Raw genomic sequence first — 25,846 nt, 5'->3', positions numbered from 1 at the left:
TGCTGACCAAAGTTTTGTGTATTTCTAACTTCCTTCGAAAGTAAAAAAAAAAAAAGATCTGGAGTTCCTTTCTAGCTTTTTCTCTTTAGAGAGCTCCGTCAAATGTCTGATTGATGCAAATTAGCCTCTGCTGAATCAAAAGCGTTGGTCAGGTTTTTTTTCTAAATGTCAGAATATGCTGAAAGGAAAATACCTTGCCACTCATTGTTGCTCTGAATGCCTTCCAGACAATCTCAATTGTGACCATACTCTTGTGTTCCATAAAGAATGCCTGGGTTGTGCTCCCAATTTCCTCTAAGAAGAACGCCTTTGAAAATAAAGTGTTGTTGAGGGTCTAAATGACAGGGCGGCCATTGATGATAGAGCCATCTAAGTAGATGACCGCATGTTCCAAAAAAACTATTTGGAATATGTGGTATTATAGCTTCAGATATAGAAGATGAAACAAGACAATACATCCTAAAAACTGAAAACAAACCAAAAAACAAATGCATTGTTTTGTAAGCATAAGCCACTCTCCAACGGTTAACTAACATTAATTCAGTCTTGAGTTAAGCAATTGTCTTTGTCACCCTCAGTTCACTTTGGACAATCCTCTGCTTAATACCATACAACTCCAGACTTTGGACAATATTAAAATGACCTCTGATAGTAGTTTTAGAAAAGGAAGCTAATAGAAGTAACCTGATTGTAAATAGGGTCGGATTCATCTCATATTGAACGATAAAATGAAGCAACCGTAATTAATCAGTGGTATAGTAATACTTCCACAATTACCCATTTACCTAGTTCATCAACTAATGTTTCTATTCTGCTCCCAGCAAATCTCTAGCTAGCTAGGACTGCCACTTCTTCAAACAGGTGTGTGTCACTTACAACGCAACTTTTACGTCGTAATGCTGTTACAACGCAGCTATTACAACGCAGGATCCATTACAACGCATGGCATTACAACGCATGGCATTACATCGCAGATGCTATTACAACGCATACCATTACATCGTAAGTATTGGTAAGTATATAATTTATTTTAATTTTATTTAATATTATATAAATGATTTAATTAATATTAATTATAAATAAAAATAAATAAAAATATTTATTTATGTTTTTAAATATTATAAATTAAATTTATTATTTTAAGTAATTTTTTAAATAAATATGAGTATAGGAGTATATGTATAGGTGTTTGGGGGTACAGGGTGTTTTTAGGTTTCAGGGTAGGGTTTGGGTTTTGGGGTACAGAGGTGTTTTTAGGTTTCAGGGTAGGGTTTGGTTTTTGGGGTACAGGGGTGTTTTTAGGTTTTAGGGCAGGGTTTGGGTTTTGGGGTACAGGGGTGTTTTTAGGTTTCAGGGTAGGGTTTGGGTTTTGGGGTACAGGGGTGTTTTTAGGTTTCAGGGCAGGGTTTGGGTTTTGGGGTACAGGGGTGTTTTTAGGTTTCAGGGCAGGGTTTGGGTTTTGGGGTACAGGGGTGTTTTTAGGTTTCAGGGCAGGGTTTGGGTTTTGGGGTACAGGGGTGTTTTTAGGTTTCAGGGCAGGGTTTGGGTTTTGGGGTACAGGGGTGTTTTTAGGTTTCAGAGCAGGGTTTGGGTTTTGGGGTACAGGGGTGTTTTTAGGTTTTAGGGCAGGGTTTGGGTTTTGGGGTACAGGGGTGTTTTTAGGTTTTAGGGCAGGGTTTGGCTTTAGGGATAATTAAATTATATTTACCATTTTAAAATTAATTGAAATATATTTAATAAATTAAATTAATTATTTTACATTAATTACATTTTTTAATTAAATTAATTAAATTAAATAATTTAATATTATTAATTTAATTTAATTTCATTATAAAAAATATGTACATTAAACTAATTACTTTTTTTAATTAAATTAAATTAATTACAATTTTTATTATATTTACATTTATTAAATAGATATTATTTTATTAAATTAAATTAATGACAATTTTTAAATGTCTTTTAATTAAATTATTAAAAAAATTTTAATTACAATAAACTAAATAACATTTAAAAAAAAAAGTCAACTTACCTATACTTACGATGTAATGCCATGCGTTGTAATAGCATCTGCGATGTAATGCCATGCATTGTAATGACATCCGTTGTAATGGATCCCGCGTTGTAAAATCTGCGTTGTAACGGAATGCGTTGTAATACAACGCGTTGTAATGACACGAAAGCAGGTTGCAATAAATGGAATTGTGATCAGTTAAAGAGCTTTTCTTTGTGTTTTCAGAAATTAGTCTCCTGCAGAAATGCTATATTTTTTGTTTTTCAAGCCAGCCTAAAATTGTCTTTCAGTTTTGGGGATTTTTGAAACCATTATCGTTCATAGAAATAACATGAAGCTTTGAAATAGACACGTAAATCAGTTTGCAGCAAAAATCTTCCCAGGTGGCACATACAACCTATTTTTGTCGCGTCCGTCTTGTACTAAAACCACTTTTGAGAAAATGACTCAACTTTTTTGAAAACTGTTTTCTCCCCTGATCTGCCTCCTACTTTGGCATTTAAAACCCACTACCCATGTCTCCTCCTTACCCAGCCCCTCCTCCGCTCTGCCCACCGTACCACCCTCTATAAGACCCTTTCATGCACCTTGGCCCATTTTCAACCCATGCTGACTTGGCCTCCCTCATGCCCAGCCCAAAATAAAGAGACCGAAAACAATAAAGAAAACAAAACTAAAATGTATTTAACTACGTTTACTATACACGTGGAACTTCACATCCCAGCACCAGCCCCCTCACTACCCTTCACGACCCTTCCCTCCCTCCTCCTTGTACTGAGAACACCAAAAGCCAATTGGTAAGCAAAACAAAGCAAACAAACTTAGCGCAATAGAAAGGACAAAGCAATGTAGCACATCATGGTCCCAGCCTAGCCCTCCTGTTAGTCACAAATATGCCGTCTTTGTCAAACTCACTGTGAGAAGCTGGCCTGGTATATGATGCACACATATGTAAGTAAACACCCTACACCAGTCCAAACTGTTATGGTGATTTAGGAGGTCTTAGACAACCTTAGAAAGCTCTCTAAGTGGTAACTGTGGAGAGCAGCCTTCAGGTTTAGTCCAGAAGGAGTGTAAAGCAGCTTGTTTTACCAGAATTCAATCTTAGAGGTATAGATTAAGTGTTGTATTTATAAAAATATGTATTTATTATATAACCCCCACTAACACGTACAGATATCTCCTACCCGGAGATGTGCACAATGCACACAATACTTTGCATAGAAATTGCATAAATAGCACAGAATACACAGTGGACCCCAGGGGGGACCAAACCATATTGCAAGAAAGTGGTATAAGAACCACGACTTATGTCAAGACAATGCCCAGAGGACCACCCAAGGTGAGTGAGTAGGAACTCCACGGAGATCTGTGCAGTGTGGGAAAACAACTGCGTTTTCCATACAAATCAACATGCAAGTTGCAGTTGCAATTTTAAAGATTAAGGACCCTTCCCAGTGGGCCCTGAAGAAACCCCATAGATGGCAGAAGGTTGGAGAGACACCCCACCGGTGGATACCCTAGTACCCACGTTACCTACACCAGGGAAGCCAGATGCATAGGTGTGACGTGGTGTCGGAAACCGCTGTAGAACCCAATGCAGGACTTCAGGAAAATGCTGCTGCTGGAGAAGGAGAAAGTGTCCTGTGGAATCTGAAGGTGGATTCAAGTTGAAGAGTACCTGCAAGCAGAGGGGACAGAGATTGTCACTTAGAAGTGACCCGGAGACCTTGAAGACGAATGCCCACCGATGTCAGGAGTTGCAGGGGAGTTGATGGTGACCTTCACTATGCCGCTGTGAGGACCAGGCAATGCTGGTGAAGATCAGGAGGTGTGCACGAGTTGTCCCACGTCGGAATTCGAGAGTTGAGGGGTCGATGACCGTCGGGAACACAACACGCCTTGGCAACTGCAAACAGTGTAGAAGTTAAAGAAGGTGCAATGTCAGGACCAGCAAGGTCCAGAGGACTTGCCATAAATAGGGAAGTCAGGGCAGGCCGCAAGCAATCAGGGGAGTCAAAAAGAAACAAAGGTGACCCTCAACAGGACACAAAGGCCAGAGGCACTGGAGTCACAAGAAGACCTCGAGCAGCTCACCAAAAGATGCAGGCCAAGGTGCAAACAATGTGGTGTGGACAAAGGTTTTGGTCACTGGAGATGCTTGAGGTTGGGGCTACTTGAAGCCCGGAGGACTTGGTGTAAGAAAGCCAAAAAGCTGAACCGGTGCACAGGGATTTGGTTCCTGCGGCTCCTACAAGAGATACTAGCCTCCAAATTGGTGAGAGGGCAGGGCAGGCCTCGAGAGATGTGGAGAACCACCATCTGTGTTGCTGAGCTTTTGGAGTCTGTAGCAGCTTAGGATCATCAGACCAGCCAGCTTAGTTGTGGTGCCTGCAGATGCACGGAAGGGACTCCTTCACTCCAAGGGAGATCCCTGCAGGTGTCTTGGATGCCCACAGGCTTTGGAAGGTTCCTGTATGGTGCAGCAGGCTGGAAGAGAGACTAAGTTGAGCCCAAACGAAGTCCAGCGAAGTCTAGAGTGCCCAGATGGTAGAAGAAGAAGTAGTGTCTAGAAGTAGTGTCTGATTTGACCCTTATCCCACAACGAGTCTAGAGACCCACCCGCAAGTAAGCCCTTAAGTTCCCCTAAGGAAAGGGTTGGGAAGATTCAGAGGACCCTCTTGGACAGGGGGTGAGGATACTCCCATGTCAGTTTTGTGCCAGAGTGGGAGCCGACAGCTCCCAGAGCTGTTTTGAATTAGACTATGCAAGGAGGCACCAAATGAACGCCTCATGCAGACTGAGTGGAGCTGGCAAGCGCACCCACCCAGCCCCAATACACTAAATCCTGTCTGGGAGGTGGTCACACCTGATCTGACAGGATACCTATTGTTCTGCCTTCCCCTGCTCGTGTTTGGCTCAGGAGCAGGAGAGCAGAATCGTGTCTTTGGTCGGCAGCAGCCATGTTGTGCTGTACGGGTCTAGAAGACTGGTACCGGGAGCACTGAGAGCCCAATGGAGGCCTGTCCCAGTGCTTGGAATCATACCTCCCACACAGTTTACAGTGTGGGGGTATGATTCCACCATGTTTGATACCAAACCTAATAGGATTTGTTGCAGCCAATTTCGAGATGGTCATCACGGAATTACACAGTGCCCCTCTATATGGTATATGGCTGTTTCATCTACAACCCGGGAGAATGGTCTCTTTAGGCTGTAGGAGTATCCTGCTCATGTAGGGGCACCCTCACACTTAGAACCAAGCACCCTGCCTTCAGGATTACAAAGGCCTACTATAGGGGTGACTTATAGGATTCAAGTGCAGTGACCCTAGATATAGGAAACATATATCTTTCGTAAGTGGTGCTAGTACCAGCTTACACAGGCAGCAATGTAGTTACAGTGTGAATGGTCTCCCAAGGGTGGCATAATGCATGCTTCAGCCCATGTGGGACCTCTCTGGTACCTATGCCATGGGTACGTTAGTACCATACACTAGGGACTGATGAGGGTACCTCAGTATCCCATCTGGGATGTACCTATGTACTGAACATAACAATTTAGGGGAGAAAACAGAGAGACTGGGGTCCTCATTAGCTGGATCCCATTCAGAATAGTCAAAAACAGCTTGGCACCAGGCAAAAAGTGGGGGTGGCCATAAAAGCAGATCCTACTTTCGTACACTGTTATAATTTGCTGATCTTGGACACACTGGAGTGTCTGTTTTGAAGCCTCTGTCAAACCTATTTCTGTTAGAGATCCCACAAGAATGTCTTTGCAGCCTTTATCTTCTTAAAAATCTTGAAAGACCATTAACTAGTCTTCCTGCACCAGACCCAACTCTGTGTGTTGGTTAATTGAAATTACAGTTTGGAGGGGGGCATACTCAGTCAGTTCTGCCAATACCTGGCACAGCCATTACCACCTCTTTGGTTACCTGGAGTGTCAGCCCGGTCCATCCCCTAGCTTTCTGATGACTCAAACTGAGTATTCTTCCTCAGTGGCCTTTGGGGAAAGGGGTGGTTAAGAAAGTAGGATCCTCTTTTGATGGGGCTAGTTTGGGGGCCTGAGAAAATTACCACCGTTACGGAGCATTATTGCACCAAATCGGGTGAATTCAGCCACCAGCTCATGGCTCCTGATGACTTGCCGCTGTTTATCGGCTGTGTAGGGCCCTCCCCAGCCTTGGAACATGTAGGTGATCCTGTCACACACGGAGCTTGGTATTACACATCTTTATTCCTCAGTGCGTAACTGTTAACTGGGGAGAGATGTGGCGCCACGGCCAGGGCGACTGACACTGGACGCAGGGGATCACGGTTCGATCCCTGGCTCCGGCAGCAGGGGTCTGCCCAGCACCCTGCGACTCTGGGCAATAGCTCGCTTAATCTTCCCCACAGCCCCCAGCGCCGAGATACCCCTTCGGGGGGGATTTGTGCGCTATACAAGCACTGGATTTACATTTACATTTAACTGAACATTCTACATCATGAATTCTATCAACCGCAGCAAAGCACTTAGGGCACTGTCCTACAGAGTCCATCAGGAACCAAAAGGGTCATGTCATCTCTAAATCACAAGATACTACATCTCCCCTTTTGTTGAGTAAAAAGTACAAATAATACATATATACATCATAACACTTCAATAAGTTGTTTTGGTTCTCGAATCAATTGCCCAGATTTAGTCAGGGAAGGCTGCGGGAATAAGGAAGAAGTGTCCATGACTGGAACTGGTTACAGAGACACAGGTGCGGTCTTTAGACTCTCAGGATGCCCAGGTGGAGTATTTACTTCTGACATCTAGAGTTGGCGAATGCCGAGGCAGGTGTTTGAAATGTGAAGAAAATCACGTATTAGACTTTCCAGGACAATAAGCAGATTAAACATTTAGCCTTGATCCAGGCCCCTATTGCATAAGACTGGGTCCAAACTGGTTTGGCGTGGTGAGCAAAATAACAATGGATTTAGGGGGTGAGTGTTTGGCATTATTCTGCATTCCGACCGTCTATTTGTTCTTTTTGCATTTATCATTCCGACTGGGACGGGGCTGCCCAGACACGGGTCCCGTGTTCGCCATGCCACTGGATTCAAGCTATCTTGACTGATGAGAGGTGATAACATGAAACCTGTCATAGAATGCTTGTTTCGTGACCAGGGAGGGCCTGGCCTGACAGCTCAGGCTGGACTGTTCCAATAGGGAGCAGGGTCAAGGCTGAATTGCTAATGGTTGGGTCCAAACTGAAATGACATGGTGCACAAAAAACACTATGGAGTTAGACCCAGATTGCTGACTGGGGGTGAATATTTGACATTGTTCAGCATTCTGTCCATCACTTGTTCTTTTTGTACTTAAAATAAGTCTCACCCCTTAACTATGGATTTTCTGACATGCATGCACATGCATTAGACATTAGATCCGATGTTGTTTTCATTGATGGCTACCTGACCTAAAAAACAGAAGCTAAAAAATAGCCTTAGCATATGCAGTCTTTAAAACAAAATCTCAGATCACATCATTACATCTAGGACTTAAAGATTGCCATAAAATAGCTAACCCTTTGCAGCCTAGATTGTGGCATCTGACTTGTATATAGTAGGCCACAAATCTCTCCTGTAGCATCCTTCCAAACTTTCAACACAAGACATTTTACCTACGTAACTTGTGGGCACCCTGCATTTGCTTCTTTGCAAGTCAGAGATCTGTTCAAACTTGTCTTAATTGCCAACAAATTTTGACTTCATCTAAACATACCAGATAAAGCTGAGCAAGTCACTATGCTCTCTTTAAAGCCAAATTGACCTCAAATTTATAGTCCTAACCTAGCTCAAGGCTACATTTTTAATATGCTATAACACAATGCTTGTGTTCTGCATTATTCTTGGTAAACAATACTGGTGTAAATACTGCACTTACAACAAGGTCTGGGAAACTAGCAAAGATAATTCTAATCTACAAGAAGGATAGTGGGCATTGCCATGAGAACACATATCCAACTTCTTGTTTTATTTATATTTGGGGAATTTCCTGATTTTAAATTTAAGGTCTAAGGGAAAATGGTAAAGGTGTGCATAAATGTACGCACGCTCAAGCTACAAACATTATTTCACTTAAATATTAGTACCTTGAAGCAACATTATTATTTTTTCTATTAAAATACTGCCTGATGATTTGTTTTTGTTTTTTAAAGTTTTCAATACTTTTGTCAGGCTTTCATCCATCACTAGTGTTCATGATTACGTGTCATTTGCCTTGCATAAATCCGTTTTGTGCATCAAAATTTCTGTTATTCAGCCACTTTTTGTCAGCAGTTGACCGACATTCCCGTTGATCACTTCCCTAAAGGTACCTACACTTGATCGCTGTGACGCATGAGAGCCTTTCACGTAACTTCTGACAATCTGTACCTGTTGAATGATCTGTCCAAGCCAGATTCCAAACGATGATACACCTCAGTTAAGACCTCTTTGTTTACTTAACTTAAATTTAGTTTTGGCTTATGAATGAATGAGTATCTTTTATATAGCAGAAGGCTACTCCGTGTTCCCTGGCGCTCAGCATAGACGTACAAGTATGGGGTGAGGTTGGGGGGCAGGGTCGAGGTTTGGGGGGCAGGGTCCCAAAAGGTGTCCAAAGAATCTTAAAGCTTAAAAAGATAGGTCTTCAGAGCCCTTGAAGGGTGATTCTTCAGTAAATAATCTCCTTCAGTAAATAATCTCATGGAGAGGAGTACACGCTGATGCCAGCCAAGGGTCCAGGATATCGGGAGACACTTCTGGGGGATCACAGACTGACTCCAGCAGAAGCCAGCAGGGGTCAGGTGGGTCCAGTTGCATGTCCAGGCAGCATGTCAGCTTGGGCAGTTGCAGGGAGGCCTTTGAAGCTTTTTGTGTCCCTGTAGCTCACACAGGAAGTCAGACAACTGACTCTTGGAATCACTCTGAGTTAGACTGTGGATGAAGGTGAGCAGGTCCAGTCTTCTTCTCAGACAGTAAGGCATTCCTTCAAGCTGCAGAGCAGTCCTTCTTCTTTAATTTACTCAGGTTCAGAAGTATTCTGAAGAATGACTTTGACGGTCCAATATTAATACCTGGTGCCAGCCTTTGTGTGGAGGAAGGGACGTCCCTGTTCTATGTCTACATCTGGTTCTGGAAAGTTCTTCCTCTTCCCTGTCGACTCCAATCTGTCTTGGGGTGACAAAAGGCAGGTAACTGTCTCTTTAATGGACACAGGTTGTATGAAAATATGGTTTCCATTTGAGAATGCAGGCCTCCATCCCAGCATTCACAGCCAAACAGAGAGGTTCACAAACTACATAATTAATATTCCTTAGGTAGTTCATTTTGCGACTTCCTGCAAATGGATGATTTGCACTGCAACCTATAATTCACAGGTCACACTGCAAATAGCATCCCTTTTCACAAACCAGTCAGTGTGAAATTTGCTTTCTCCTGGTTTGCGAATGGGGACTGTACATTGGCCCTAATGGCTTACTTTTTCTGAAACAATTATCACTTACTATATGAACTGTTAGAGTATTGCCTGTCTCTCACACCAAATAAAGAAAAAAGGCCGCAAGAGCACAAGGTAGAGTGATAATTGCTGATAAGTAATTAGGATAACATTACAGATCACAGCTAGTGGGGTAAGGCAAAAAAATTGAGAAAATGTGTATTTTTTTTAAAGACGGTTTTATTTTAGTTGTTTTAGATCCACTATCACGCCATGTTGTTTTCTAATAGTGGGTCATCCTTCGCCCTATTCCTTCACATCTCAGTGTCTTTCTCTTCCTTAAAATGCCCTTTTTAGGTCTTGCCTGCAGAGCACATATCCTGTGCGTGCATGGGTGTAGTTTACAATAAAAGGCGTGAAGCCCATTGCTTGCGCGCCCTTGGCATCATTGTCACTATTCTATGCCTCCTAATTGGCCGGCATATGCTCAATGTCACCATCGTTTCATTCTATGGAGCATGGACCAAGCACAGATTGATTTAATTTGTGTGCATCCACTGCCCACGGTGTGACTGAGATACTATTTCTTGTACCGCCGCCATCTTGTTCCAGCTCCTTTATCCCCAACCCTATAAAATATGTTGGTCCCTCGCCTACTAGCCCCACACTGTCTGAAAAGCATGCATTTGTAACCAGTTCTTGGTAAACCACAGTCCAGGGACTGCAGACCACTGTCTGGCAAAGACGGAGCTACAACATATGCTCAAGATAACACTGTACATGCAGACCCACTGAACATATCTGAGTGGAACATGCAGTCCATGGGTTGGAATTCTAACAGAGTTACTTGGCCTTTTATCCTTCTGAGGTCGATAAAGCGACTACCCTTGCATTGAGAAGTTAACAATGTTTACTTAAAGCCCAGAGAAAATGTAAGGTCGCTGCTTTGTAAGGTAGGTCAATGCAATTATGCAACTGAGTAACAGAAGAGGAATTTTGTCATTATCGATGAAAGCTTGACTAATAAAATAATCATATTGTCAATGACTTTTTACCAACCTATGCTCAACACCCACTCTTCTGGTACTCCCACAAAAGCCTGTGACAATGATTAAGATCATCCAGGAAGCTCCCCTGCCTTTCCAAATCTCCCAAAAAGGACAGGAAGTTCTGTAATTATTTTTCATGGTCTCACCAATTCAGACACTCGAGCAACATTATTCTACGACGGCCTAGTTTAGGCTGGCTGACTTATTTACAACTTACAGCTCCTTGCCAGGCTAAAACTTTACTGAACTGCAGTGAAAACACATACTTCATATTACTTTGATATCATGACACAAGTTATACAGAACAGCAGAAGAGCACATATTTACTTTTCTCCAGTATTAGGGGTGTCTTTCATAGATTCACATGCTTGAATATTCCCCGTCGTCGAAGTGGGAGTCCCACGGTAAATAAAATAGCAATAATGCTAAATATATATATATATATATATATATATATATATATATATATATATATATATATATATATATATATATAAACATAATACAAGCAAAAAGAAAGGAAATACAACTGAAATCCTCTAAAAAAAACGATTCCTAATAGGAATGCAAGGTAAAGAGAAAAAACCATTTGTAACACATTAGTGTCATTATGTTAGTCCAAACTGCAGCCAATCAGGCGCCAGCACCCTCTAGAACCTTCTCCTCAGAAGCTCAAGCCCTTAGATTTTCTACCGCACGTCGTGTGAAGGGAGTCTCCCTGAGCTCTGCTCAGTTTTCTTCTCTATTCCTCTAGTTCCAGCAAATTCTTCAACATCCTAAGTAAGAAGTCTTTATTTAGACCTTGCTCTTCTTGTGGGAAGTTGCGCCTTTTTGATAAGGACCCCCACCAGAAGTGTATTTATTGTTTGTACCCGGATCATGAGGCTGGCAGCTGCAAGTTTTGTAGAACCTTTTCTACCAAAACTCTGAAGGACAGGGAAGGCCGTCTTCTCCTTTGGCTGCAGCGTCTTAAGGACAAGGAATCTGGGCTGTCCGACGCAGAGAGTTTACATTCTGGTTTTTCTTCAGCAGCTTCTAAGCGTGGTAGTGTTCAGGAGGTTCCTTCTCCTTTCCTCAAGAAACCTAAATTAGCCTTGTCTGTGGCTCCTGTGGTGTCTTCTGCCACTCCTACCACCTCTACGCCCACGAGACCTGGCTCTCAGGCGTCTTTGGCTGCCTCTCGGGGTGTTTTCACACCTCTCAAAGTCCCGCCGTCGACGGGAGCATCGACGAGCGCTCCGACGACGAGAACAGCTTTGCCTGCTGTTTCGACGACCACGCTGACTACCACTTCAGCTTTCTCATCGTCGACGACGGTTTCGTCTACAGCCTCAACGTCGACGAGGGTTTCGTTGCCGTCTAAACCTGTCCCGTCGACGATTCCCATCTCGTCAACGAAGAAGAGAGAATCATCGTCGACGAAAGACCCGAAGACATCGTCGTCGTCGTCGACGACGCCGTCGACTAAAGTCTCGTCGACGAAGACACCGTCGACCAAGATCTCGTCGACGAAGAAGATCTCATCGACGAAGACAGGCCCGTCGACGAAGATTCCGTCTACGGAGTCAGTACCAGCATCGACGACGACCCCGTCGACGACGGCCCCGTCGACGACTATATCTTCAGTGGGTCCCCCATCGACGGTGATACCATCGACGACCATTCCGTCGACGAAGGTTTCTTCAAAATTACCGTTGACGATACCAAAATCAGCCTCGTCGACGGCGACGGCTCCGTCGGCGGCGGCACCGACTTCATTTGCATCTTTGCCGTTAGTGCCATTGAAGACCGCAAGATCTTCACATCCTCACACTACAGTACCCTGCCAACAGCTCTCTGATCCAGAGCCTCAACCACCTTCTCCGATGTTCGCAACTAGATCGGAGCATGATACAGATTCGGAGCATGAAGATGACACCTTTGGGGCAGCACATAGCCCCTCTGATTTGATAATTAAATGTCAGGACACAGACTCTGATGCTGACAATAACCCAGTCTTTCAACAAGAGGAGCAGTTCACTCAAGCTCCTGTGGCCACCATTCCTTTGTCCTTAATTTCTAATCTCCAACATATGCTGGACGATTATAATCGCCGTTTTCCTGCAACTCCGCAGACTATACCTGCGCAATCTCCGGCAACTGTAGCACCACCTCCACCTGCATTGCCGCCTATCGTACCACCTGCACCTTCACAGGTTCATAGATCTATCAGCATCCATACCCTTATATACCCGCAGGATGCGGATGATGAGGGGGCGAACGCAGAACGTGAGGACGGTGAAGTCCCAGACAACACGGATGAGGAGGCAGGTGACCAGGATATGGCCGAATGGGATGACTATCGGGCGCAGACGCCCTCTCCTCAACCTGGTACCTCGAGTGAGTCTCCACCAGTAGATATCGCCAGTTTCCATCTTTTAATGGATAAAGCGGCTCAGCGTTTCAAACTCCCACGATCACAACGCGAGGAGGATTGTTTTCTTTATGACTTTAAGGACAAACCTTTTAAGCAGGTACACACAATCCCTATTATTGATTTTGTTTGGAAAGAGGGCATTAAACTGATGAATGCTCCAAACTCCTTACCTGCTCAGATTCCGCGCCTTGAGAAGAAGTACAAGGCCCCAACTGGTTCTCCAGCTTGTCTGGTTTCTCATCCCAAGCCGGACTCTGTCGTGACTCAGGCCGCACAGCGTAGAGCACGGAATCCGGCGTCCCAAATCACAGCCCCTCCGGACAGAGAGGGTCGACGCTTGAATGCAATTGGCCGCAAGTTCTCAACCATGGCCTCCACGTCTGTCCGAGCAGCCAATGCCTTAGCCATTTTGGGACGTTTTGACCGGCAGATGTGGTCAGACATTGCAGATTACATAGCACTCATACCTGATGCTTCCAAGGCTGACGCACTACAAATTCTCTGCGATGGTCAAAGGGCATCGGAAGAAATCATCGATTGTGCAGTCGATATGGCTAACACAGGTTTCCGCCTCCTGGCAAGTGCGGCGGCACTCCGACGGCAAGGCTGGCTGAAGTCCACCTCCTTCAGGCAGGAAGTCCAAGCCAGAATGCTGGATATGCCATATGATGGAGAATCATTATTCGGATCTCATATCGATGATGCCCTTGAGTCCATCAAGAAGGACACCGATACGGCGAAGTCCTTGGGCACGCTACAATTTCGTAAGCAGTCCTTTCGAGGTGCGCGCGGACGCGGCACTTCTTCCAACTTTCGAGGTGGGCAGCAATACCGTTCCTACAATCAGAGCGGCCAACGTTACATGCCCAATCAGCAGTCTCGACAACAACCCTCCAAGACATACAGAGGAAAGTCGTCCTATCGTGGCGCAAATCAGAAACGTCAATGACTCTTGCCACTCTCAAACTGTTGGAGGACGAATCTCTCTGTTTTATTCCCAGTGGTCCTCGATCACCTCAGACCGCTGGGTTTTGGACATTGTCAAACGGGGTCATACCCTGGAGTTCAGAGATTCCTCCTTGCACCCCACCTCGTGGCCTATCTCCTCCACATCTCGAGGAGCTTTACCATCAGGTCCGTCTTCTTGTGTTAAAAGGGGCTGTCGAAGTGGTCCCGAAACATCTAAGAGGGAAGGGTTTTTACTCTCGATTTTTCCTCATACTCAAGAAGAACGGGGATTGGCGACCTATTCTGGATTTGAGGGCTCTCAACCAGTTCCTAAAGTCTCAATCATTCCGTATGCTGACGCTACTGGAAGTCCTGCGTCTTCTATCCAGCGAGGATTTTATGACCACCATAGATCTTCAAGACGCGTACTTTCACGTTCCAATCATCAAACAACATCGCCAGTACCTGCGTTTCAAAGTGGGACCAATACATTTTCAGTTCAAAGTTCAACCCTTTGGACTGCGTTCAGCTCCTTGTGTATTCACAAAGGTACTGGCCCCGGTGGTGGCTCACCTGCGTCTACAAGGAGTTCAGATCTTTCCCTATTTTGACGATTGCCTTCTCAAGTCTCAATGCCACCATCAGCTGGGTCGGGGGACACACCTTTGCCAGCAGGTGTTTCAATCTCTGGGGTTGACCATCAACGTCGAAAAGTCACAGTTTGCACCTCTGCAGACCAGATCCTTCCTGGGGGCGATCCTAAACACGCAGCTCTCAAAAGCGTTCGTCTCAAACGAGCGGCGTCTGAAGATACTTCGTCTGGTCTCACTCATTCGACGAAAACAGTCCGTTTCTGTTCGGACGTTAAAGTCATTCTTGGGAATGGCTTCGTCTTGTATCGCACTGATCCCAAATTGCAGGTTGCGCCCCCGTCCTATTCAGGAAGAACTGGACTTACAGTGGCGTCAGGTCTCCGGGTCCTTCAACGACCTAGTTGCCGTCACAGCCCGCATGAAAAGGAGCCTGTTTTGGTGGGCTAAGCCTGCGAATCTGGAAATGGGTGTGTCCTTCCTCGATCATGCTCCAGACCTTACGCTGACGACGGGCGCCTCCTTGGAGGGGTGGGGCGCTCATCTCCAGGGCCTCTCCATCAAGGGCAAGTGGTCGCCGACGCAGCGCACGTGGCATATCAACAGGCTAGAATTGATGGCGGTCTTTCTAGCGCTCAAGTCCTTCCTCCCAGTTGTTCATGGGGAGTCAGTGCTAATCCAAACGGACAATACCACCAGTATGCACTACGTGAACAAACAAGGAGGGACCAGGTCTCCACTTCTGTCCCGCTTGGCCCAGTCAATCTGGGATTGGGCTCTGCGCCATCACATCACCTTGACAGCTGTCCACCTTCCGGGCGTGTCAAACCTCGTTGAGCAGGTCCACTTCCTCAACACACGAATGGGAACTGCACCAACCGACTCTGGATCTTGTGTTCCGCCAATGGGGTCACCCAGATCTGGATCTCTTTGCAACGCCGGAGAATCAGAAATGCCCGTCTTATGCAAGTTGGCATCCCCACCCAGGGTCCTGCGGGAATGCCCTTTTGATCAACTGGTGCGATCTATTCGCTTACGCTTTTCCGCCGCTCCCGTTAATACAGCGGGTACTGTGGAAGATGCGGAGGCAGCCCTGCCACATCCTGTTGACCGCACCTCGTTGGCCCAGACAGGCATGGTTTACGGAACTGCTTCTAATGTCCCAGTGCGAGCCCATTCCTCTACGTCCTCGTCCAGACCTACTAACTATGGACAAGGGTCTAGTGTGTCATCCAGATCCCTCGACGCTTCAATTGTGGGCATGGAACCTCAGCACCTTGAGTTCGCGGACTTGAACATATCCCAGGAGTGCAGAGACATTCTAGCTCATGCCAGAGCTCCGTCTACCATCAAGACTTACAAACTTAAATGGAAGCGTTTCTGTCATTGGTGCGCTTCAGCCAATATCCATCCCATCCATTCCACTCCTGAGCAGCTCCTTCCATTCTTTTTAAGCCTCGCTCAGTCAGGACTCTCTCATTCTACTCTGAGAGTTTTCTTAGCTGCAATATCTCGTTTCTGGCATGATGGCTCTTCATCCCTCTGTTCATCACAAGTTATACGTCAATTTTTCAAAGGGCTCTTCCGCAAGTTTCCACCTGTGCGCCGCCCTCCGCCAGCTTGGCACCTCAATGTGGTATTATCTCAACTTATGAAGTCACCATTTGAGCCTATCCATAAGGCCGATATCAAATTCATCACCTGGAAGGTTGCACTTCTTCTGGCCTTGACCTCATCTCGTCGCGTGAGCGACCTTCACGCTTTTACTGTCAAACCGCCTTATCTACAGTTCAAACCTACCGGAGTGGCACTTCGTACCAACCCCTCTTTCCTACCTAAAGTACCTACGGATTTTCATTTGAATGAGCCTGTGTTCCTTAAGACTTTCTATCCGGACCCAAAATCTCCGGCGGAGCAGCGCCTACATTCTTTGGACATCAAGCGATGTCTTAAATTTTACATTGCAAGAACTGCCCCTTTCCGCAAGTCCGACCAACTATTCATTGCATACGGACGACTGCGCAGGGGACATCCAGTTTCCAAGCCGACTGTTGGCCGGTGGCTTTCCTCAGCCATTGCCTTCTGCCACCAACAAGCGGGCAGTCCATTGCAGTCTTCAGTGAGGGCTCATTCTACGAGGGCGATGTCTTCATCCACCGCCTTGTTTGCTGGTGTGCCACTTCATCAGATTTGCCATGCAGCGACATGGTCCAGCAGGCACACCTTCACCAAACATTACTGTTTGGATGCCATCAATGAAGCGGATACCGCAGTGGGACAGGTAGTGCTTCGCCATCTTTTTCAGTAAGGTGAGCCTCTGTCCCCTCCTCCTTATTGTTTTCTGTGATTGCTTTGATGTTCTATGACTGTATTATTATTATTATAGTACTGTCTTGATTCTTCTCGTATGCTTAGCAATCTCAGTTCTAGGAGGTTACTGCTTTCTATTCTATTCAAGCATGTGAATCTATGAAAGACACCCCTAATACTGGAGAAGAATAATTGTTACTTACCTGTAAACAGGTGGTTCTCCAGTATTGGTGTCTTTCATAGATTCACATGCGACCCACCCTCCTCCCCTCAGAGGCTCTCTTCTCCTCATGCACTCTTGGTTACTTTGTGCTACGAAAATCTGAGGGCTTGAGCTTCTGAGGAGAAGGTTCTAGAGGGTGCTGGCGCCTGATTGGCTGTAGTTTGGACTAACATAATGACACTAATGTGTTACAAATGGTTTTTTCTCTTTACCTTGCATTCCTATTAGGAATCGTTTTTTTAGAGGATTTCAGTTGTATTTCCTTTCTTTTTCTTGTATTATGTATATATATATATATATATATATATATATTTAGCATTATTGCTATTTTATTTACCGTGGCACTCCCACTTCGACGACGGGGAATATTCAAGCATGTGAATCTATGAAAGACACCAACACTGGAGAACCACCTGTTTACAGGTAAGTAACAATTGTTCTTAGAAGGCTACTGGACAAAAACACAACATACACAAGCATACCCACCTGCCGGGTCTAGGAAGAATACCAGCTTCCACCGTGGCTCAAATGTAACCTCAGGCTCTTCGGCCATGAACACAAATGTGCAGGTAAGCAACTTAACACCAGCACAAGTGATAGGCACAATATCAGATTCATAGCTTGTAAGGGAGGTGATCCAGGCATTCCATGTTGCAACTGTTATGTTGTGCAAATTTGTAGGGCGTGCATAGTAGCCAAAGGGTACGCTGCCATAATAGAAGGAAGTGGCATCACTGGATCTATCTGAGGAGGGCCTAGTGGAAAAGTCAGGTGGTGTCAATGTTCTCAACCACGCAGTCCGTACCACCTCGGATATCAGATGTGAATGCACAGATGGAATCGTAGATATAAATACAGGATATTTTGTGATGTTGCCCATATAGAAACATCCCTGCATTGTAATGAAAACTCTAAAAATTCTTGTGTGCAAATCAGACATTGAAGCCCAGTTTATTAGGCTATCGTTGGGCATATGCTCGACATCACTTCCGTTTCACCAAGCACAGAATAATTAAATTTAATCAGTGTGCGTCCGTTGCTTGCGACTTGACTAAGAGACTATTTTTTCACCTCTGCCACCTTGCTCCATCTCCTTTAACCTAAACTATATAATATAGGTTGTTTACTCACCCCTCTCTGTCTAAAACGCATTTATTCATAGAACCAGTGCTTACAGAAGCATTGTACATACTAACAAGCGCATGCATTGGGCCAAAGGCTTCAGACACTTACATAGATCTTATGTATCGATAATTGGTAGTCTATTGTATTGAATGTAATTGCATTTAAGTGGTACTTACTTGCCCTGTCAAGGCATTTAAGTGCTATAGGGCAATTAAGTGGCAACGCTGGCAACTTTCATACCCCACGATGGCACTCTACTTCCCACAATGCCACTCTACTTCCGACAATGCCACTCCATGTGAGAATTACACTCCACTCAACACCACACAATACCACTCTACTCTACTCATCCCCACTCCACGCTATGACAGTCCACTCTATGGCAGTCCACTCTATGCCAGTCCACTCAACACCAATCTACCTCACTCTCCTCTGCCACTCTACCCTATGCACTCTACTCTGCTCCGCTCTACGCCACTCCGCTCTACTCTACTCTATGCAGCTCCACTCTATGCAGCTCCACTCTATGCAGCTCCACTCTATGCAGCTCCACTCTATGCAGCTCCACTCTATGCAGCTCCACTCTATGCAGCTCCACTCTATGCAGCTCCACTCTATGCAGCTCCACTCTATGCAGCTCCACTCTATGCAGCTCCACTCTATGCAGCTCCACTCTACGCAGCTCCACTCTACTCCACCCTGCCACTCCACTCTGTGTGACTCTATGCCTCTCTACTCTGTGCCACTCCATTCCTCCGCCACTCCACTCTGTCACTCAATACTACTCCTCTCTACTCTTTGCCACTCTACTCCGCTCTACCCCGATCCGCTCTACCCGAGTCTACATTACACCACTTCCTTTTAGCCATGCTGTGCAGCAGCCATTCTGCTGTACAACATGTCTAAGAGACATTGGTAATGCCAATAGGTATCACATAGGCAAGACCCGTTGGCTTTGCCAATGCTTGTTCATCTTTTTTTCCTTAATGTCCTTTTTGTCTTTTGAGCATCCGGGCCCTCTTTAAGGGCTTTTTATAATGTTGCCCTGCTTGCGCACTTTTGTCACTGTCTTTTAATGTAGTTAGGGGTGATTAGACCAATATGATGCATCTTATTCCAAAAAGCATGAAGTCATTAATAATTGAAAATAGCTCAAATATATTTGGTTGTGTTTTTTATTTTTTTAGATGTCCCTATTTTAGTCGTCAGCATTCCGATCTCTAGAAAAAGAATGCTTAACTACATACTTTTGGAGAGTTCTGTATGATCTTGTTGGGGTGCAAACGCAGAACTTCAATTTAATGGTACAATCATTGTTGCATTCTTTAATTAAGAATAACTGTGATATGTTCATATTCTTTGACTTTTTTGAAAACCCGGGGATTACTTGTGCACATAGTGTGTGTATCATGCTACGTAATTCTGGCCATTATTTGAATTTTCACTTTCTCTATCATTTGAAACTAAACTTAGTGATAAGGTAGAATGAGTTTTGACCGAACAGTCACATTTTTTTAAATAAATTATTATCTCCTCCTTTCTTAGTGAATTAAAGGCAAAGGTGCACATTGCCTTGCAATCCCTGGAAAAGGATCTTATGGGAATATTCATGCTTGATAGGTAATATTTAATTTTTTAACATTGTATTTGTTTTCATTTCATAATTTAGTTATTGAAGCCTTTGTAGAACGCAAGCCTTGATATAGGTTGAGTCCACACAAAGGCAACCATTAACAGCATCACATCAAGGGCAACGAGATGACCATAAATACACCAGAAGGCAGACTTAGAATGTAAGATGGAACTTGAGGAGATTTTAAATATTAAAGTGTTATGATGTGGAGTTGTTGGCATGGAGGTTATGAAGATATAGGCAATTTTATTTAATGCGCCAACATTTCAATTTTTTGAAGAGCATTCACAAGAACCCTGATGTTGCTTTCAGAAGTGGTCAATGACAGTAGTAGTTATGTGCTGGCTTACACATATGTAACTTGCCCTACTGAAGAAAGTGCTCCCATACATCTAGTTTGAAAAGGTTGACTTCTCAGAAGATGCATTCTGCTAATTCAAATTCAAAGCATCCGATAGAACTTGTAGGAGGTTCAGGTGAGATTTTAGGCCACACACGCCCTATGCAGAAGTCTGGTATGTTATATCAGCTATACAAGCTTTGGGTAAATGCCAGCTCCATTTCTTTTTCTCGTAAACTACACAATTGTGTCCTCTCAAGTAACAAGGACCCATTTGCACCAACCTTCACCTGTTTATATCAGCATTTCCAACAGTTACTGTATATTTGTTTTAGCTTGCGCAACAGGAAAATGAAACCGCGTATGTACAGCAGAACTAGATTCAGGGTGTTGAGTGGGAGTCCAGTAGTGCAATGGATTGGGACATGGTAGTCCAGTACTTTTTGAAGAACCATGATAGCATCCTGATTTTTGAGGCGTAGGGTAGAATTTCTTCAAACTATAAAAAAAAATGTAAAATGGTGCAGGGTTTGAGTTTTAGTTAATGTGAAGGTGTTAGCACCAGGCTTGACATATAAAGCAGTCTTTGTACAAGTACCGATTAATATAGTTCTTCAAAATAACACTTTCTGGTGTCTGACTGTAGAATGTGCTGCTTCTCTTCTTTTTCTTGAAGGTGCACAGAAGCGTGCTAGAAGTCCGTATTCTGATGAATAAACATGTAACTCCTGTCCAATAGTACATTGAAACATGGATCCCAGATGTCTTAAGTGATATGCATATACATTTGAGATAAATAGCAACGGCAAAATGAAGATGCAACGTAAACGCTTCCCCTATTGCTGCTGATTCAACTAATATTGTGAAGTGCTGAACATTAATTTGAGGGGGTCTAGAGATAGGTAGAGGTGGAGTTCAGAACTAAGACAGAGACCAACTTAGTCTGCAGTGGTTAATGAGCGGATCAGCAACAACTCTTCCCTTCAATGATATTGGTGAGGGGACTGCAGCTGATCATGCTCCATTAAGAGTAAACCAGAAAAAAGCTGACTCTGCTCCTCCTCAGTGACTACATTAAAGCACCAGATGGTTCCTTGGGAGGCAGTGAAGAGCCTCCACACACTCCTAAAAAGGGAGGGATCCATCTACATTAATGGGAGGTGGAACTAAAGGAGTAGATGAGAGGGAATGCGCAGATGTCTGCATAACGGACAAGGTGGCAGCGAGCACTTGAGACAAATGAGGTCAGGGAGGGAGATGGCAAAACCTATGAGGTCTGGGATGTGAAGCAAATTTGAGAGAGCAAGAAAGGAATATGGTACACGCAGATTTATGAAAGCATTTTTTATTGCTGGTTAATAAGAAAAATAACTACAAGCTAGAAGGACTTTGTGATCATTTCTTGTTACGGTTAGTGTTTTTTGTTTGTGTTTTGTTAAAGATGTGTTTCTTTATACGCCTGACCTCTTGCTCGGTAAAGCAAACCTGAGAGGGCAGCTTGGTCTCCCTTTTTAATGGCTATGTGTTCAAATATTGACCATGGTGTCATATTTGCTAAAAATGTTAATGCAAAAATGTTTTTTTTCCAGGAAAACCACAACATCTGACACAGTCGCTGCCATTCTTCATGGAAAAGTAGGAGATGTTGTGCCAAGAAGTGGAGGTGACCTTTTTGTTCTGGCTTTTATTAATTTGATTTCCAATTTCAACTGTACCTGTTACTGGAATTAAGTTCTTATTTTACCTGATGTACTGGAAGACTATCCTTTCCTGCTTAGCCTACACATTTAAAATGAAATCCCCCCCCCCAGGCAGTAGTGTTGCTCCTTCAGGAATCAAAGTGCTGTGTGTTGCCATGCAGGAAGGTGATCCAGCGGCGTAACAGATACTCCAATACCATATACTCACCTGGGCAGATAATCACACCTAAAAATGAGTAAACCGCTGTAGTTAAAGTTTATGATTTTCCACACTTCCAGATTGATTATTTCTTACTCTAAACCAACCTTTCATTGATCAAAAAGTGCTTTCCTCTGGTCGATGGACCATTAGTTGAACTAGTTGATGGTGACAATGTACTTAATTCTAACTTTTATATCAAAGTAAATAACCGCAGACTCTGGTACGTTTTAAGTCTTTATCTAAATTAATTGCATGTGAACCACTTCAAAGTACAGTACAGTCTCCGGCACTCATAGGAGAGAAGATTCAATTAATCAAACCATCAACACATACTTCAGACTTGCAGTGATTTATGCTCAGAAAGGAGAGGACAGAGGGAAAAGAACATCTGTAATTTTACAAAGTTATAATTACCTGGATGGTGTGAAGACCACCCCCTGGCCAAAGGGCTGGTAGTGGTCCCCCAGGATAGTTCAGGAGACAGACTTCAGGACAGGATTCAGGACAGGATAGATGACCTCTCTAGAATACCAACGACTGCGCCGCACCCCTCTCTGACACTCTCTTCCTCCTCGATTCTTCCGCAATCTTCTTCTAATCCTAATAACTTAGGATATCAGGCTCAGTATTTGATTCTTATCGGCATCTCTCCCTCCTCCAACAGCATCCCGAGCTCTTCAGCATTCAGCATCAACGTCTTCTCTTCTTTCTCTCTTTTTAACTAACAAAAAGCTACCTCAATTATACCTTTTGCTCCTCGTGTACCACCCATTAAAGTATCAGTTTCGCAAAACTAATAATTCTGATTGGCCAGGCAAGGGGGGAAGATCATCACACTATGCTTACATGTCACCCTTTTCAGTCAGCCCATTGTTCATAGATCAATCCCCTTAATTTGTATTCACAAACTTTATTCCCACCCTTATTCACATTATATTTGCAACATTTATAATAACTTCCACATATCCTTTCAATCCTTTAAAAAAAAAAAAAAAAGTTATGCAAGGAAAAAACAGCTATACAGATCAAATGTTTCAAAATATCGCAGAATTATTAAATAAATTCATCAAAAACAGTAAATAATACATATCGAACCTAAGACATTGCCATTTCCTAAATCCATTCCGTAATAGGTGCCCATATCTTTGCTCCCATAACCCTCCTCTTTATCCCTTTAGTTTTATAAATGGCCAATTCCAGATTATACATTGACAATAGTCTTTAACACCAGCTAAAAAAGGAGGAGGGCTCGGGAATAATCCAATCTCTTGTAATACAAGCTCGTATCACAGCCATACAAATAAAAAGAAAACATGTCGTAGCTTTTGGTCTTGGCAGACCCACAGTTCCCGAGCTACAGTCAATCAATACCAGCTCACCGGTTATACTAATCGTACGCCCCAAATTTAAACCCAAAAAATGTTCAATAAGAGAAAAGAATTCAGAAAGTTTGGGGCATTGAAAAAACATATGTAACGCATCAGCGGCTGGTTGACCACACCTGTTGCATTTTGTCCCTATGATCAAGCTCCATATAGAAATCTTCCTCGGGGTATAGTATAAATCGTGTATGGACATAAAATACTGTGATCTCATCATCCCCGTTATAAGAATTCGATTGGCCAACATAATAGATTCAAGAATATTGATTTCAGGTATCCCAAGCTTAGTTACCCATTTTAATTGACAGTTTTCCAAATCATCCGGAAATTCCTGAATCAGACAAGAATAGAATAGGCCAATTGATGTCTTTTTCGCCATATGTTCAATAAGAGGGATTTTACTCATTTGGTGTTCTAATGATGGTCCTACATTCTGTAAAAAAATGCGGATTTGAAAGTATTTAAAAAAATCTTTTTTAGATAGAGCAAAATTGGTTTGTAAGTCGTTAAAAGAAACTACATGGCCCTCTTTAAACAAATCCCCTAAACAGCAAATTCCTTTAGTACCCCACCTAATAGCAACTTGATCGAGACTTCTTTCATTCGAGTGAACTTTTCACCGCCCAGTGCCCAGGCCAGGGCACTCTGCGGCCTTGGCTTGTATTCAAGTTTATGGTCATCGTCCCGGGTTCACTCTCAATAGGCATGCACAGATGACCGATTCAATCACATGGCTCTGCTTACTTCCTTCATACTTGAGAGGCCCAAATGCGCACTAATAATAAATTCAGAAATCAGATATTACTTTAAAAAATAAATGGTTTCACTGTACACCACCCATCTCTACTCTAACCCCCTTTACTTATTAATACTTTCCCCGCTTTAGCATTAGTTAAATAGCTCAATTTTGTTTCAGCTAAGCAGGTGCCATGCACGCAAGTCTTCAAGACTCCATGTTAGTGCCTTTAGCTCATGCGCCAGAATTTCCCTCCAAGCTTTAATAAGTCATACTACGTATATGCAGTTGACGCATGCGCAGTAAATATTTCCCCGTTAAGGCGGTTTTATTAGTTCGTTCAAATGGTTATCATTAGTAAACACATATGCAAGCTTCTCTAACCCTTGTTTTTGTGTGGTGTGTATCCGTTTTACAAAATGCATAACATGTTAAGGAGTTAAATGAGAGGATTGCTTCTGAGAAAGTCTCTTTTTCTACGAGTCCTTGCTCCATCAAAGGTATCTTTGTGTGAGACAAGGTGTGCGGAAAGGAAGTATGTGTGCTATCTAAGAATGGGTTGCCAATTGTTCTCATAATGTTATCCTAGAAAAAAGAAAATTGAATTGTTTTTTTCTTCAGATATGAAAATAAATTGCTAGAAATTCTCTTATTTTATCTCGTCTTGACCACTACTCTTTACTTCTTGTCGACCTTCATGCCTATAGCCCTAGAGTCTTTCTTCTGCCCTATCTCTTCTCCCCTTTTATTTTCTACAAAGGCTCCCGTTTGAATTGTACATTCTACTTTGCCCTTATTACATTTGTTTATTTTTGTACTTGCCTCACCCAACCTCTTGACTCTGTTCCCTCTCACTTCACCCTGCCTCACAATTGTTTCTAACAAATCTTTGTTTTCCCTCTGCTCAGCCTAGACTCTGTTCATTTTCATTACTGCCTTTAAACATTGACACTTTATAAGTTTCCTCTCCCCACACTATTTATTTCCTTCTGAAAGACCATCGTCTGTCATCTGTTTCTTCCTAAAAATGAATTCATTTATTGTACGCTCATGAAGTTCACATTTAATATTTGCGCAAATATTTAATTTCTGTATAGATATAACACTTTAATAAAAGCACTATATGACTCAATAAAATAAATGAAGTCGACGAAAAAATATAATATGTCAAAGGATTCAAATGTACCCAGACACCGTCATGCGATTGGGAATTGGGATAAGAAAGAAAAGGTTCAGCAATTTGTTTGTGTTATTCATTAAAGGGGGGGCCACTATTTTGTATCCCTGGCTGACCTCATGAGGCACCCCAATAAATCTTGAGAATGACTTTTATGAAGTGTCTCATGCATCATGTGAGAAGGTGGCCTGGTATATGATGTACACGTATGTAAGTGGACACCTTGCACCAGTCCAGACAACCCTTATGGTGATTTAGTAGATCATAGACAACCATAGAAAGCTCTCTTAAGTGGTAGCTGTGGAGAATATCATTTGGGCTTAGTCCAGAAGGAGAGTAAAGCAGCTTGTTTTACCAGAAAACAATCTCATATGTATTGATTAAGTGAAAAAGAACCACACAAGGTATTTATAAAAATATGTATTTATTTTCTAAGACTCCCTAATACGTTTAAATATCTCATACCTGGAGATATACACAATTTACACAATACTTTGCATAGAAATCCGAGTAATCAGCAGTAAATACACAGTGGACCCTAGAGGGGGA

The 25,846-nt window shown here is 43.4% G+C and overlaps 1 protein-coding gene across 1 annotated transcript in view; it reads left to right on the top strand.

Annotated features, from left to right (window-relative positions):
• Window positions 1-25,846, top strand: part of LOC144827606 (mediator of RNA polymerase II transcription subunit 1-like) — a 648,236-nt gene that overhangs the window by 361,666 nt on the left and 260,724 nt on the right. Inside the window, exons 8-9 of the mRNA XM_078685852.1 lie at window positions 19,673-19,747; window positions 21,690-21,763. Of these exons, the coding sequence (XP_078541978.1) occupies window positions 19,673-19,747; window positions 21,690-21,763 (149 nt within the window). The remainder of the gene's footprint in view (window positions 1-19,672; window positions 19,748-21,689; window positions 21,764-25,846) is intronic.

The sequence above is a fragment of the Lissotriton helveticus genome, chromosome 4_1 (genome assembly GCF_964261635.1).
Source record: "Lissotriton helveticus chromosome 4_1, aLisHel1.1, whole genome shotgun sequence".
NCBI classification, from domain to species: domain Eukaryota; kingdom Metazoa; phylum Chordata; class Amphibia; order Caudata; family Salamandridae; genus Lissotriton; species Lissotriton helveticus.
This window is presented reverse-complemented; position numbering and strand designations above follow the sequence as displayed.